Source organism: Poromitra crassiceps, assembly GCF_964638095.1.
Source record: "Poromitra crassiceps genome assembly, chromosome: 15".
In the NCBI taxonomy this organism is placed as follows: Eukaryota; Metazoa; Chordata; class Actinopteri; order Beryciformes; family Melamphaidae; genus Poromitra; species Poromitra crassiceps.
Window position 1 is genome coordinate 38,904,154 of NC_139634.1, and position 15,000 is coordinate 38,919,153.

The window sequence follows — 15,000 nt, forward strand, 5'->3', positions numbered from 1 at the left end:
CGTTAACACGACTTAGTGGAGCACAAGACGCGCCACTGGTCCGTCCTCTCACGTTAATAACATGGCCATTCTTTACATTACTAACGAGATATTATAATATCCTCCTGATGTTCTCCATCTACCTTTGTCTACTCCTTGACTTTCTCTACCTGCAGTAATTGGCTGTCTGATAGAGAGTGATCACTCTAGAACTTCACAAAGATCTTCAATGTGTTCCCGCCCCCCTTTACAAAACCTCATGATAACACAATGCAGCCCAAAGCACATTTTCATCAGTGCTTCCATAATCTTCTAGCTGCTGTAGTTTGTGGCATTTGGGGTATATTATGCTAATTATATTTTTTTCATTTTGTGTATCAAGTTTACCTTCAAATGCTAATTGAAAAGTATTTATTAGTGATCATTATTATATTATAAAGTCTTACCCCTATCAGCTATCTTAGGCTCTTCACGGATAATATGGGCATTTTTGAAAGCCGAGTGCTGACAGTGTGTCTTCTTCTTCCAGACTCTAAACAAGTACCTGAACTTTGCCAACCTGGTCCTGAGGGTCTTCCACCTGAGCTACCTGCACAACTGTGAGACCAGGAGGGGGCAGGTGAGTCTTCAAGGAGTGATTTAGCCTCTTTCATTTTGTGTGTCAGAACTCTATATTTCATCAAACTTAAGCTCATGTACAGCGCTTGTTCACACTGCAGTAAAATACGTCCAAATTATCTTTTTCCCCTCACGTGTGACACAGATCATCATGTCTTATAACCAATTTAGTCAAAACGCAAAAGACTGCAAGCAAAGTGTGTTGGAAACAAGCAGGAGAAACTCCAACAAAAATGGATGTGATTTGTTACTGTTCCTCCACAAAATGTGTGTCTTTTTAACATTAATAAGAGGGACATTAACATTGCTTAGTGACAAATATGAAAACATCCTTCTCCCTTATCTTCCATTTCCTGCCACGGAATTGTGCTCCCGTGGGTCCAGGTGCTGCTGTGGTCGGCCAGCAAGGTGTTTGAGGAGCTGACGGACATCGAGAGGCAGTTCCACAAAGCCCTGTACACGGTCAGAGCGTTCCTCAACTGTGACCGCTACTCTGTGGGCCTGCTGGACATGACCAAGACCAAGGTGGGTTAGCATGGATACCACACATCCAGAGGCGGGGCTAATCCAGAAACAAACCAAAAAAGGATCTGGATCTCTTATCTGAGCTGCATAGCTTTATTGTCATGTGCTAATCTAATCATCTATTCTATATTTGTTTGATGTGTCAGGATGTTAGCCGAGTCAGGTTTTGCAAATTTGTCTCTCAAGTGTCAACAGAGAGTAGAAGAACTGATAACTGAGATGCTAAAATGTATCAAATCTGCATGTTGGTATCAACTGCAAAATGTCGGCCAAAAAAAAGCGCTATGGGTCGCCGGTCGGCCTATGGCTTTTCACCCTAACTAACCCTAACTACTGTACTTCTTGGATAAAAATAATATTCTGAAACTTTAAGCATATGATTATGTTAGACAAAGCTATGCTTAAAGTAATAGTCTGCCGCTCTTTCATGTAGGTAAATGTAAGTTATGCCAGTTTCTACTCTCTCTGTCAGCTCGAACACAACAGTGATCCAACCTATATAATAGTCAGTTGATTTGTCATAATGTGTTTCTGTCTGTTAACTTGATCAGTGGCGTAGGATAGTCAGGACGGGCCCCAGTGCAAGCCATTCTGACAGGGCCCCCTAGTAGGCTACACGCTAGCTACAAAGTAGTACTTAGTGTACACACACACGCAAGCAATGCACGCGCACGCACACACACACACACACACACACACACACACACACGCACACACACAACACCCACGCGCACGCACACACACACACACCATTAGGCATAGGCTATATATAGTTGACCATCATGTGTTGGATTTGACAGTTGAATGAGGTCAGAGCAAGTTGTCAGGACCATGGACAGAGCTCTGACATCCAGTAACATCAGCACCTGAGAGCAGAGGGCCTGTTTATTTCACTGTGATGATGATTCTGCCCGCTGACTTTATGTTGAATAAGTATCATTTTGTTATAGATTGCTACTCGTTTGCTTTCAATAGCATCACTCATGGCGACACTTTAGATCTAATCATTTGAGGTGTATTTCTGAGGGTTGTTGCAATTTGAGTCATTTGCAAGGGCCCGTGGCACTGTCTATATTTACACCCCTGCTGCACTTGATAGTCTTTCTCCTTCTCTTTTGAGGGAAGATATTTTCACAAAGCTCCTCTGGGTCGATCACTCAGTTACAAGCAGCTGCCGTTTGTTTCTTAATAACACCTGAGAGACCAAACACATGTTGTCTGCCTCCACATATCTGTTTCTTAACACCTGTTACCTCAGACCAAACACATGTTGTCTGCCTCCACAGATCTGTTTCTTAACACCTGTTACCTCAGACCAAACACATGTTGTTTGCCTCCACAGATCTGTTGGATTTCCAGAGGAAAAACACTTAACACTTCCAAATAAATAGAAGTAGGAGAGCAGCTTTGGGCTCCTATCTTGGGGGAACTGAGAAGAGGGGAACTTTGAGAAGAAGCAGCCTTTAGATCCAGACCACTGGCTGTGTAATGCAACTCTAAATCTACTGCTTCCTCTGTGTGTGTCGTGTGTGTGTGTGTGTGTGTGTGTGTGTGTGTGTGTGTGTGTGTGTGTGCGTGTGCGTGCGTGCGTGTGTGTGTGTGCGTGCGTGCGTGTGTGTAGGAGTTCTTTGACCTGTGGCCAGTCCTGATGGGAGAGGTCCCCCCTTATGATGGACCCAAAACTCCTGATGGCAGGGTGAGGAAATACTGACTCGTACTTCAACTCAGCCTGCTGCTAAATCCTGCACTGACTGACAGTACTTCTAATGCTACCTCGTGTACATCTATCTTACTGCTGTTTACTGTCTATCTTGAAATATTTACTTGCAGAGAAGAGTCTCACTTTTAGGAATATCGTTGAAGATTCAGTGAACTTTATTATTCAAATACTGACTGATAAGTTACCTATAGTAGTTACCTTAGTATAGCATGGCAAAAACCATGCTGATTTCATGAGCTCACATTCTGTTTCGCTCTACGTACGTATCAGTCTGGACTTCCACATGTGCACAGACATTTCAGTGGGCGGGAGTACTTGCCTTGACAGACAACTCCTTCAGCCAATCGGCATCACCAAAGTCAATCCAAACCCGCTTGGAAGAACGGCGAACATGTCTTTTCCGTTGAGAAACTCCGCTGGTACATAATCTTATTCCTATAAAATTGTTATTTTCAATCTTTCTGCAATAACTGTTTACACTTTTAACGTTAACGTTACAGCTCGTTGCTTCGGGAGACGTAACTGTTTTGCCAGTGGCAGTCGTGGCCCGGTTACACCATCAACTACGACGCCATCTCTGATTGGCCCGGTTACAATGTAACGCTTACAATGTAACGGTTACAATGCCCGGTTGTAATTTGAGGAAATCAATGTGTGCGGCTGGAAGTCCAACTGATAGTAGAGAGAAACTGAATGTCAGTCACATTATCAGGATGTTTTTTACATGCTAACTATACTATAAAACACAATGTAAGCGCAGTATGCTGGGAGGGTTAAGGATTCGGCAGTTTATCACTTTTCATGTTACATCTCCAATGATTGTTCTGGATCATAATCTTTTTGCTGGTTGTCGTCTAAAGGAGGTTATCTTCTACAAATTGATTGACTACATTCTCCACGGTAAAGAGGACATCAAAGTCATAGCGTGAGTTACGACACACAGCTGTGCTCTCTTGGTTTTATCCCGTTTGATGATGATGATGATGATGAAGATGATGTTTTTCTCCGTCGGTCCCCATGCAGGAACCCTCCAGCGGACCACTGGTGCCTGGTCAGCGGCTTGCCCACCTACGTAGCAGAAACTGGACTGGTCAGTGTCTCCTCTCTCTCCTTTCCCTGAGGAAAACTCTGCTGTCAGATTGTCAACACTGAAATGCATACAGTATAATGTGTTGTGCACACAAATTATGTGAAGATTACATTATTTGACCACAAATGGATTATATGACAATAGAATGTACTGGACACATTTTTTTTACATTGACAAAGTTGACTGATGGTTACTGTAAGTAAAAGCAAGTAAAAAAATACTTTGGTAAAAAAAAACGGTTTGGTTAAAGGTCGAGGTTTTGAGTTTGTTTTTTTTGGGTTTGGTTTTTCACAGTACAACACTTTAGTATTCCATGAATTGGGAGTTGAACCCAGGTCAACATTGTGCTGTATTTTCCCACAAAATTTCATGAAACCAGTTGGGAGATTTTTGTTAAAAGATATCATTGTCATATTCTATTATTCACTGTGCACAAAATATTAAAAGCACTCTTGCCATGAGAGCAGTTTAGCAGGTGAATTCACGTGGAAACTTCCTAGTAACTAGGAAGATGAAAGACAAGAACATTACCGGTCCACAAACCACCCCTTAGGCGAACCGGCTCTCTCACTACTGCACACTACTGTACTACTACTGCCTAGTAGTACTAGTGGGGGCATGGTGGCGCAGTGGTAGCCCTGTCGCCTCACAGCTAGAAGGTCCTGGGTTCGATTCCCGCCTGGGACGCTGTGGGCGCTGAGGGTGTGTCCTCCCCCCATGTCCTCAGTGCCCACTGCCCAGGTGGGCTATCTCGTCAAAAGGGCCTTTCTGTGGGTGGAGTTTGCATGTTCTCCCCGTGCTCCCCTGGGGGGTTCCTCCATACAACATCGGTATGGACCCCCACTAAAAACATGCAGAAGATCGTCACCTGACCAACAACGACAAAGAGCTGAAGATGGTCCCTGGGCACTGTACACTGTACATCTAGCAGCGCCCTAGTTGGCGAGAAGTTGATTTTTTGTCCATCTTTCTAGCAAATCAAGGTACATTTCAGACTTGAAAGCAGTGTCCTGTCTTGAGGTGAAATGCAAATGAACTAGAGATATGATCAATGTTTCATGTCCTCTTTAACCGAGTTGTTTTAGTTGCCTAAACATAAGAGACGTTTGAACGTAACCAACATGATGTGTTGGTTGGTCATCATGTAACCGTGTCCCATGCCAGTCGCATCACCGTTTCACTCAGGTCGTTTTGGGAGTCATTGGAAGTCGACTCATTCTGCATGAGGACGTGTTGACTCAACATGTGACTGTTTGTATAGGATAGTTTTAAGCCACAACTTCGTTTTTCAGCGTGAGAGAGTCCATTTAAGACCAGTGTCCTTTAAAATATCTTTATTTCAAAATATCTTCATAAGCGCGGTGGTGCTTGGCCAGACAAGCAGAGCGCCATTAGGCCTTATTACACACTTGTCAGTGTGCACACAGTTGTGGAAATGAAACGTGCACAGCCTCACCCCGCTGCCATGTGCAATTGTAATCTCTGTGGCCGTTGTAATTAATCACACCGCGCTTTCCCCAAACCGTCTCTCCTCTCTCTGTCCCCGCCTGTCCTCCTCTCGTCCTTTCGCCGTCTTTGGTTCTTCTCATTTTTCAACTCGCCACCGTCGTCATCTCTCCCGTGCTCCATCTTCTCCTCTTTGTTCCTCCTCTGCATCTTCTATGAGGGCGGAAACCTCCATTCCTCCCTAGAAAGGACGTTTTCACAAATGGAGAAAAAAGACCACGTCAGATTTGGCACTAATGGATTTTTTGAGACCACACGAGGGGGTTTTGAATAAGCTTCTCTTAGCTGAAGGACAGCGAAACTATTTCAAGTCTCTCCGTGAAATGAACTCCCGTTACTTTGACTTCCTGGAAAACACAGAATATCTTCATTGGTGAGCTCAAGCTGCATCAGGAGCGTAAATATCAACTCCACCTCACCTCACGCACCTCCTTGCTAGTGAAAAAAATGTAAACAGGAAGTCGACAACCGGCAACCGCTGAGAATCATGGGAAACGTAGGTCCAGGAATAAGGTGAACACTGTAGATATGCCTTACAGTATATGTACCCTATTTGTTTTTGTTAAAAACCAAATGGAACCAGAGCAAATCTCCTTACCTTCTATCTTCTCATGTGTGTCAACAGATTTGTAACATAATGAATGCGGCCGAGGATGAAACTTTCGACTTCCAGGTAAGATGGCCACGCCCCCACACCGCAGCGTTACAGTACATACAAATCAGTAAGCGGTGCAGGTTTGCGCAGGTTCGAGCCTTCAAACCCCCCACCCCCCTCTCCCCCCTCTCTCTTGGCACCGTGCGGGTGTGCGTGCGGGTGAAGCGTGTGTCTGTGTCTGTGTGTGTGTGTGTGTGTGTGCGTGTGTGCGTGTGCGTGTGTGCATGTTTCGCGGCTTTGAGCCGCGGCGCTTTCTGTCTCTAATCGCGATTCCTTGTAGAGCCAATGGGGGGGGGCTAATTCCCAGAATTTTTAGCAGGATAATTTTATTATTAGATTATTACAACAGCATTTTGCAGTCAGATGACAGTAATTGCATTAGGTGTTAGTCCTTTACTTCCCTGCCCTGTTAAGCAAAATAATGTGGAGCTATAGAGGTAATGTATGAAAAATTAATGTAGCCTTTATAATGGGGCTGATGTATATTGTAAGAGGCCACTTGAGAGCAATCGTAAAGATACAGTCTGCTATATAGTTCTAGTTTAATAATATATCCCCCCCACATTCACTGATCTCCTTACCATATCGTTCTAAATTGCTTTCTTGAGGGCCATAAAGCTGCTCTTGTACTTCTGGTTATTATACTCAGTGTCTGATATAGTGGTTGCCGGTGGAGAAGTCCCTCTCCATGCATTTATCCTGCATCACAGATCATTCTCTGCTCAATGTTCACGCAAAAATTGCCTTCAGATCCTCTGCCATTTTCCCTGAACCTGTCTCACTGTCAGTTGGTGAGCAGTTGCAGCAGTGCATACTGGTCTCTCTCCTGCTCCTGTCTCTCTCTCCTCTTCTACGATGGATCTCTCTCTGTGGGATTGTTGGACGTCTCTTGGTGCAAAATGGCGTCTCTAGAAAGAAGCTCCTCGCTCTTTGATTGTCAGGGACTCTGGGAATATCTGGAGGTGATGTCACCTCCTCTATGATTGGCCGCTTATCCACCAAGAAGAAAAACACACCAAACGACTAAATAGAAGCAGGAATTAAACGTATCTCACCTACAGTATAGATCTCCCCCAAAAATTGTAAAATAGAAACGTTTTTGGACCAATGTTGCTATGTTACAATTTCAGCTCCGAAATTGTAAAATGGTAACATACGTTTATACAGGGGTGGGCGTGGTTTCCGGAGATTTTCGGTTTTCTAACCTCTCCCAGACCCTAACGCTAAAGGTAAACCTCTCCCCAGACCCAAAACCTAACCTCTGCCCAGACCCTAAACCTAATCTCCCCAGACCCTAACCCTAACCCTAAAATCTCCGGAAACCACGCCCACCCCTGTATCAACGTACGTTACCATTTTACAATTTTGGAGCCGAAATTGTAACATAGCAACGTTGGTCCAAAACGTTGCTATTTTACAATTGTCTGTGAGACTGTGTTGATGCTTATTACAGTAACAGTGTTAAAGTGTTTTAAGGTGGATTTATCATTTTAAGCAGTGGAAGTGACTTTAAGTTCTAGTGTCTCTCAACCAGCTATTAGACTGTTCCTCGTTGGTTGTCCGTCCGGGTAATGTTGATGTTAAAGGAACACTCTGCCCATTTTCATCCAGCTTTGTATCATTAGGACATCAGTAGTATATCAGAAAACTGTAAACTGTTTTGAAGTCTGTCATTTCATTTGACAGTTATTGAGTGTTAAAGTGTGGACCAGTGACATCACTGGTCCACACTAACTCAAATTAATAACTCATTAAATCAAATCAACTCTCAATAACTGTCAGACTAGATGAATGATGAATAGTCTGACAGTTATTGAGAGTTGATTTGAGTTAATGAATTATTAATTTGAGTTAGTGTGGACAAGTGATGTCACTGGTCCACACTTTAACACTCAATAACTGTCAAATTAAATGACAGACTTCAAAACAGTTTACAGTTTTCTGATATACTACTGATGTTCTAATGATACAAAGCTGGTTGAAAATGGGCGGAGTGTTCCTTTAATGTTACCTTTAGAAGTAACAATTTAGATGACAATTTAGCCTACTAGAAACAGAGCGTGCCATGCACCCATTTCCAGTATTTCCAGCGTATGCAGCTTGCACGCTCCACGTGCTTGCCCTGCCTCGCACACTGCGCATGCCCACGCATGCAGCTCACACGCTCAGCTAGCAGCACTCATTTGTACTGTGCCTTGATGGATCACCCTCGAGGTCTTGCAGACACAGCTCACACTGCTGTGCGGCCTCAGCTCACACTGCTGTGCGGCCTCAGCTCACACTGCTGTGCGGCCTCGCCTGCTCAGCAGTTGAGCAATTGTGGGCCGCACAGCCCCTTTGTCTTATTATAGTAGTGAGATTCTAAGACAAAATTGCTCGTATTTACATGTATATTTGGAAGCCTTGGTAATGTCCATAGGGTGCTCGTAAGTGGCCTGCAGAGGGCAGGACTGCCAAGGCTCTGGCCAAATTCTGCTCTGTTTCTGCAATAATTGGGAGTCGCCACATTTGGAGGGGGCGCTGTTTCTTTCATCCATAGACTCAGACTAGACACATTCATCATTCTGAAATGTCCCATTGTTTGTGCATCTATTATTGTTTGTGTTCAAGGATTTCTTGTCTCTAAATGTGAACACAAATAAAGATATTAAAGTGTGTGTGTGTGCGTGTGCGTGTGCGTGTGCGTGTGCGTGTGTGCGTGCAGAAAGAGCCTCTGGATAACTCTGGCTGGACCATTAAGAACGTCCTCTCCCTGCCAATCGTCAACAAGAAGGAAGAGATAGTGGGCGTGGCCACCTTCTATAACAGGAAGGACGGAAAACCCTTTGATGAAATGGACGAAACTCTAATGGAGGTACGGTGTGTGTGTGTGTGTGTGTGTGTGTGTGTGTGTGTGGTGCACGTGCCCCTGTGTGTGTGTGTTGTGTGTATCGGTCCACCTGTGTTTGCATACTGTATTGTGTATGTGTTTCATTTTTGTTTGTGTGTGTGTGTGCATATCTGTGTGTGATTGTGGTTATGTGTGTGCTCGCAGGTGTGTGTGTGTGTGTGTGCGTGCGTGCGTGAGTGCGTGCGTGCGTGTGTGTGAGTGTGACAACAGTGAGTCATTGCTTTATAAATAAAGCCGGGCCGTTCAGAGTGTCTGCATTATTTATCATTGGGCCTCAAGGCTTTTTACTGAAGATCTGTCTTCCTCTCTGCTGCCAGTTTGATCCTGCTGCTGCTGGCCCTTTAAATCAACTAGCTCACACTCCTGCTGCTGGCCCTTTAAATCAACTAGCTCACACTGCTGCTGCTGGCCCTTTAAATCAACTAGCTCACACTCATACTTTTCACTTCAACACCTTCACATAAGTACGTGTACCTGCCGTTCACTAGAACATCACTAGTGTTTCAGGCTAGATCTACTTCAAAGCTTTTCCATTCGCTGTTCTAAACTGCGTTTGTTTGGGATTAAATAGAAGAAGTGGCTAGTTAGCATGAGCAGTGATAGCCAGTGGCTATCTCTGGCTATTACTGGCTATTAGCCACCATGGCTGAACAGAGAAGATAAACTCAGCACTGCAGCAACAGAAAAGGAAAAAGGTTGAGTTGAGCAGAGTCAAAGAAGCAACATTTTCCTGGCTAAGTAGCCTCTAATACGGGGGATCAGCCCATCAGCATTTTGGTAAACAAACAAACAAACAAACAGCGTCACTGGGGGGAAACGGGTCACTTTAGAATGGGACCCTATGGAGCCAGCCTTGAGTGTCTCACTCTAGCAGGCTGTGCTGTTTACTAAATTCACTTCATTTAAAAAAAACTGTGACAGTTCACACAACTTTAACACGACATGCATATATAATACAGTACATCAGACTCTTGAGAGCTAATTCTGCTCTCACTCAGAATGTCAAAATATAAACGAAGTGATGTATAGTTTTTGAGATATTAACGTTTGTTTGGCACAACTCATACTAGTTGACTGCTGCGCGGTTCCGCATTTCTGGGTGGTTGTGATGTCACGCTGTTTCGTCCTATAGACTGAAGCTCAGTGAATAGACAAGAGGAGCTGTTATTACCTAGCCTGCTACTAGTCTCGCTTGCCAGACCCTCTCTGTTTCGCGCTGTACGCGTGCAGGAGAGAGTCTGGCTGCTGTTACTCTCACTCTGGACTAGCGGGGAAAAAGGCTCCATTATCTTTACGACCATCCGCCGAAAGTACCAAGCAGGCCTGCTTTATTGCAGGATCCAAATCTTGGTCAAAACTTTGCCATTTTCAGCGTGTAGCAACGAGCTAGCGTACGTTGTTGTTTCACAGCAGCGGAGGCATTTGAGATCGACAGATTCGACACACAGGGAGCTGCAAGGAAATCCATAAATGGTCGCAACCGGTCATTCAGGAAGAGCCTGCAGGGAGCGGAAAGGGATTTTTTCCCAAGTTTTTTCTTCCAAGTTCAAACTATATTCTAGCCATACTGCATAGGCTATAATACAGTAGCCTGTGGCTATGTAGGTAAGCTAGTTAGCTAGCTGCTGAGCTTCAACATCATGAATGACATGGCCGTGAATGAAGAAAAACCAAACATTGCATTCATATGTTTGTGTATATAGTTTGACCAGAGTTGTTTCTTTGCCTTTCAAGTTCGCAGAGAATTCTAAGTTGTGCTCCAAAAGAAAAAGGGCTTTATCTCAACCAATCGGATCATTTCTGCCTCCAAAGCAGCGGCGCCTCTTGTGAAATGAGACAGAATGGTGTCATTGTCTTTGAAGGCTGAACGTGTTTTTACATAAAGCAGGATCAGGCACTCTGTAAGTAGTCGTGTTTCCATTACTCTCAGAAATGCGCAAAATCTATATATCGCAATAGAAAGTGGGTAATGGAAACACGTGAATTTCGAAAAACCTCCCAAATATCGCAAAAAGTTTTTTCGCTCTCATGAGGTGGTTTTTCAGACGTGTCGATATAGAAGTTTATCGCAAAAGTGTAATGGAAACACATTTTTCGCATTTGCACGTCATGTGACCCATATTATCCCTTGGAAAAGGAGCGGAAAATAAGTTTGGTAAGTAAGGTTCGATAGCCGTGTCAAAACCTCTGCAGCAAGTGGAAAACTTTGAAGCAACGCTACCTAGCAGAAAGACGAGTGTTATGCAAAAGCGTAGCCGGGCAAATTAGATAATGTTTAATGGCAGAAATCGGTCCATGGTGACAGCAGGCTGCCTGTGTGCGCGCATTTGGCACAGCGGCGAGATGAGAGGATGAAAAGCACACACTGGTGCGGTGGTGCTGTCTGAAGTGAATACAGTGACTGTGAGTAGGCTAATACATTGCACACGTTTCAGGTGCAATTATAGAACCAAATCAGCCTTTTCCCCCCTCCATCTCTAAATCGGACCAGTTGTAGGCTATTAGGCTACCTTTTTTCCTCTGCCTGTCGCGCTGACTGCATTCACGCAGCCAGCAACATTTTGCGACTCATTTTCTTTTGAATTGATAATCAGGCTCGTTTATATGCATTGTAACTTCATGTTGGGATTTGCATTGACCATTGGTTGGATTTGAGCATGCAGGGGACGGGATATGGGGCAGAAGATCCCCGTGCGTAATCACTGTGGCAGCTGCTGCAACGGGGAATCACTCAAACGCAACTTCAATGGAAACGCCTACAAGTCGCAATTGTACATTGTCGAAGTTGTAGAAATATCGCAATTCTTTTGCGAAAAACTGTAATGGAAACACAGCTAGTGACTCCTGCACTCTGTAAGTGACTCCTGCACTCTGTAAGTGACTCCTGTACTCTGGGGGCACGGTGGCTCAGTGGTAGAGCTGTCGCCTCGCAGTCAGAAGGTCCTGAGTTCGATTCTCGCCTGGGACACTGTGGGCGCTGTGGTTGTGTTCCCCCCCATATCTTCAGTGCCTACTGCCCAGGTGGGGTATCTCGTCGTAAGGGCCTTTCTGTCTGTGTGGAGTTTGCATGTTCTCCCCGTGCTCCCCCAGGGGGGTTCCTCCGTATATAACCCCCCCCCCCCACTAAAAACATGCAGAAGATCAGATCGTCATCGTCATCCGACCAGTGACGACAACATCCAAAGTCGGTCCCCGGGCGCTGTACGAAAAAGCGACCACTGCTCCTGGCCTGCCCCCCGGAGGAAAGGACAAAGCCAGGATGGGTTAAATGCAGAGGACAAATTTCACCGGCCACCGTCAGCATGTGTGTGTTGTGGCCCTCCGTGCATGTGTTGTAGTGTGTTGTGTGACAATAAAAAGACGGGCTGCCGTCTGAAAATCGTTTAAAGGAGAATTTCGGTTTTTTACACCACGGTCCTCATTTCCAGTTTAGAATATGATGTTTTACTCACCGAAATAGTTTTGCGTCATTCGGATGCCCAGGGAAGATTTTGAGCTCCGAGTACACTCTTCAAACAGGCTAGAACCGCTAGAACGTGAGCCCACGGGGCATTCTGCACGGCAGTGCACGCGCTCTCTAAATGACACTTTTTCTGTCAGATCACGGTTCATTATGGTTGTAAATATAATTATCTAGCTAATAGCTACAAGCTAGGCTAACAACAACACCGGAGTCAGCGTTGATCTGCCCCGGTGGGGTTACAGTGCGTATCGTCCCCCTTCTGTGGTTTCTCTGAAGAAGTGGTTTCACAGAGGGGGACGATACGCACTGTAACCCCACCGGGGCAGATCAACGCTGACTCCGGTGTTGTTGTTAGCCTAGCTTGTAGCTATTAGCTAGATAATTATATTTACAACCATAATGAACCGTGATCTGACAGAAAAAGTGTCATTTAGAGAGCGCGTGCACTGCCGTGCAGAATGCCCCGTGGGCTCACGTTCTAGCGGTTCTAGCCTGTTTGAAGAGTGTACTCGGAGCTCAAAATCTTCCCTGGGCATCCGAATGACGCAAAACTATTTCGGTGAGTAAAACATCATATTCTAAACTGGAAATGAGGACCGTGGTGTAAAAAACCGAAATTCTCCTTTAGGTGACTCCTGCACTCTGAGTGTCTTAATTTATGTAGGAACGTTGTGTGCTCTGTGCCAGGTAAATGATGGGAATAGTATATGTTAATATTGTCTCTCTCTCTATCTGTTCCTCTCTCTCCTTCCTTCTCCTCACTCCTCACTCCCATAACCCCTGTGCACATGCATGGACGCACGCGTGCGCCTGCAGTCCCTGAGCCAGTTCCTGGGCTGGTCGGTGCTGATCTCTGACACCTACGACAAGATGAACAGGCTGGAGAACAGGAAGGACATCTTCCAGGACATGGTGATGTACCACGTCAAGTGCCGCAAGGACGAGATCCAGAACATCCTGGTTAGTACATAGACGCAGACCGAGACGTGGCCTAACTAGTGGGGTGTGGCCGACATGACTTTTTCCCGGGCAATAATTGCCGCGACCCAAAAGCCAGATTGTTTTAACATTCTCTCCCCCATTGCTAATTTGTTGAGACAAACCGTGATGAGCAACAACAGAAGAAAAATGAAATCAATCCACACATTTATCCCTTCCCCAAATTTAACCTACATTTGGGGCGTTATTTAGCCCCCCTTCCCGACAAGCTAGCATGACACCCTGGGGAGCAATGGATGTCTTAGGTCTTCCAGTTTCATATGATACCAGGATCGTCACATTTGCTTTAGAAATGAGCCCACTACAGTCATTTGATTGCCAGCAAAAATCGGGAGTGTCGCAAGCCAAACTCGCAGCCCACTTGCAGTACCTCCACGGCCCACACTTTGGAATGACTGCAATAGAGAGATCTTGGGATTGATGTTCTGATAATCTGTACATTCTTCTGGGGAAGGTATCTGAGGATGTGGTGATTCATAGTATCTACAGTTTAAGGTGATTTTGGAACTTTGAGGTGTGTGAACTCATCACAGTAATCACATTACTATGCCGACTTCACGCCCCCTTGTGCAAGCCAGTCAGATTTTGGACCTGAAATCGACCAGTCAGTGCCAAGAGGAGGCCGGGCCTTCCAGAATGGCCAGCCAATCAGCAGTAGCTCATTAGTATAAAAAGCTGCTTAAAACAACCTAGTTTGTGACAGAGAGGGAGAGAGAGAGAGAGAGAGAGAGGGAGATAGACAGAGAGACTAACAGACGGAGAGAGAGAGAGAGGGAGGGAGAGACTGAGAGAGAGGGTGGCAGCGACTGACTGACAGAGGGAGGGAGCGACTGAGAGAGAGAGGGAGAGACTGACAGAGAGAGAGGGAGAGAATGACAGAGAGAGAGAGAGGGAGATAGACAGAGAGAGAGAGAGGGAGAGACTGACAGAGAGGGAGAGACTGATGGAAAGGGAGAGAGGGAGAGAGCGATAGGGAGAGAGACAGAGCAAGAGGGAGACCAAAAGAGAAAGGGGGGGAGAGAGAACCTGGTTTGGCCTGAGAGTGACTTGATTGATACTGTACTATTACATCCAAGGTGTGTGTGTGTGTGTGTGTGTGTGTGTGTGTGTGTGTGTGTGTGTGTGTGTGTGTGTGTGTGTGTGTGTGTGTGTGTGTGTGTGTGTGTGTGTGTGTGTGTGTGCATCCAGAACACCAGGGAGAGGTGGGGGAAGGAACCTGATGAGTGCGAGGAGGAGGAGCTCCAGGAGATTCTGGTAAACAACAACAACAACAAACAACCGCAAAAATGAAGACGACCGCAATAACAACATGGAGAACAGCAGTAACCATAACGATAAGAAGATCACTGACAACAAAACAATTACAGCAACAACAGGGAAATCAACAATGTCAGAGCGGTTAAACGTGCTTTCCCTGTTTACAGAACCATTTTGGCAATTTGGCCGGATTTAAATTCACAACACTGTGTTTGGTGTTTAAGCAAGAAGAGAAAAACAATTTTAATTGACTTCGGTGAGAAAAGACAGTAACATTATCACTTCTTCCTCTCTGACA

The 15,000-nt window shown here is 45.2% G+C and overlaps 1 protein-coding gene across 1 annotated transcript in view; it reads left to right on the top strand.

Annotated features, from left to right (window-relative positions):
• Positions 1-15,000, top strand: part of pde6a (phosphodiesterase 6A, cGMP-specific, rod, alpha) — a gene marked incomplete at its 3' end in the record, with an annotated part of 55,447 nt that overhangs the window by 11,590 nt on the left and 28,857 nt on the right. The window contains exons 4-12 of the mRNA XM_083651891.1: positions 509-598; positions 982-1,122; positions 2,744-2,818; positions 3,703-3,767; positions 3,866-3,932; positions 6,064-6,111; positions 8,798-8,947; positions 13,263-13,406; positions 14,634-14,699. Coding sequence (XP_083508017.1) covers positions 509-598; positions 982-1,122; positions 2,744-2,818; positions 3,703-3,767; positions 3,866-3,932; positions 6,064-6,111; positions 8,798-8,947; positions 13,263-13,406; positions 14,634-14,699 — 846 coding nt within the window. The remainder of the gene's footprint in view (positions 1-508; positions 599-981; positions 1,123-2,743; positions 2,819-3,702; positions 3,768-3,865; positions 3,933-6,063; positions 6,112-8,797; positions 8,948-13,262; positions 13,407-14,633; positions 14,700-15,000) is intronic.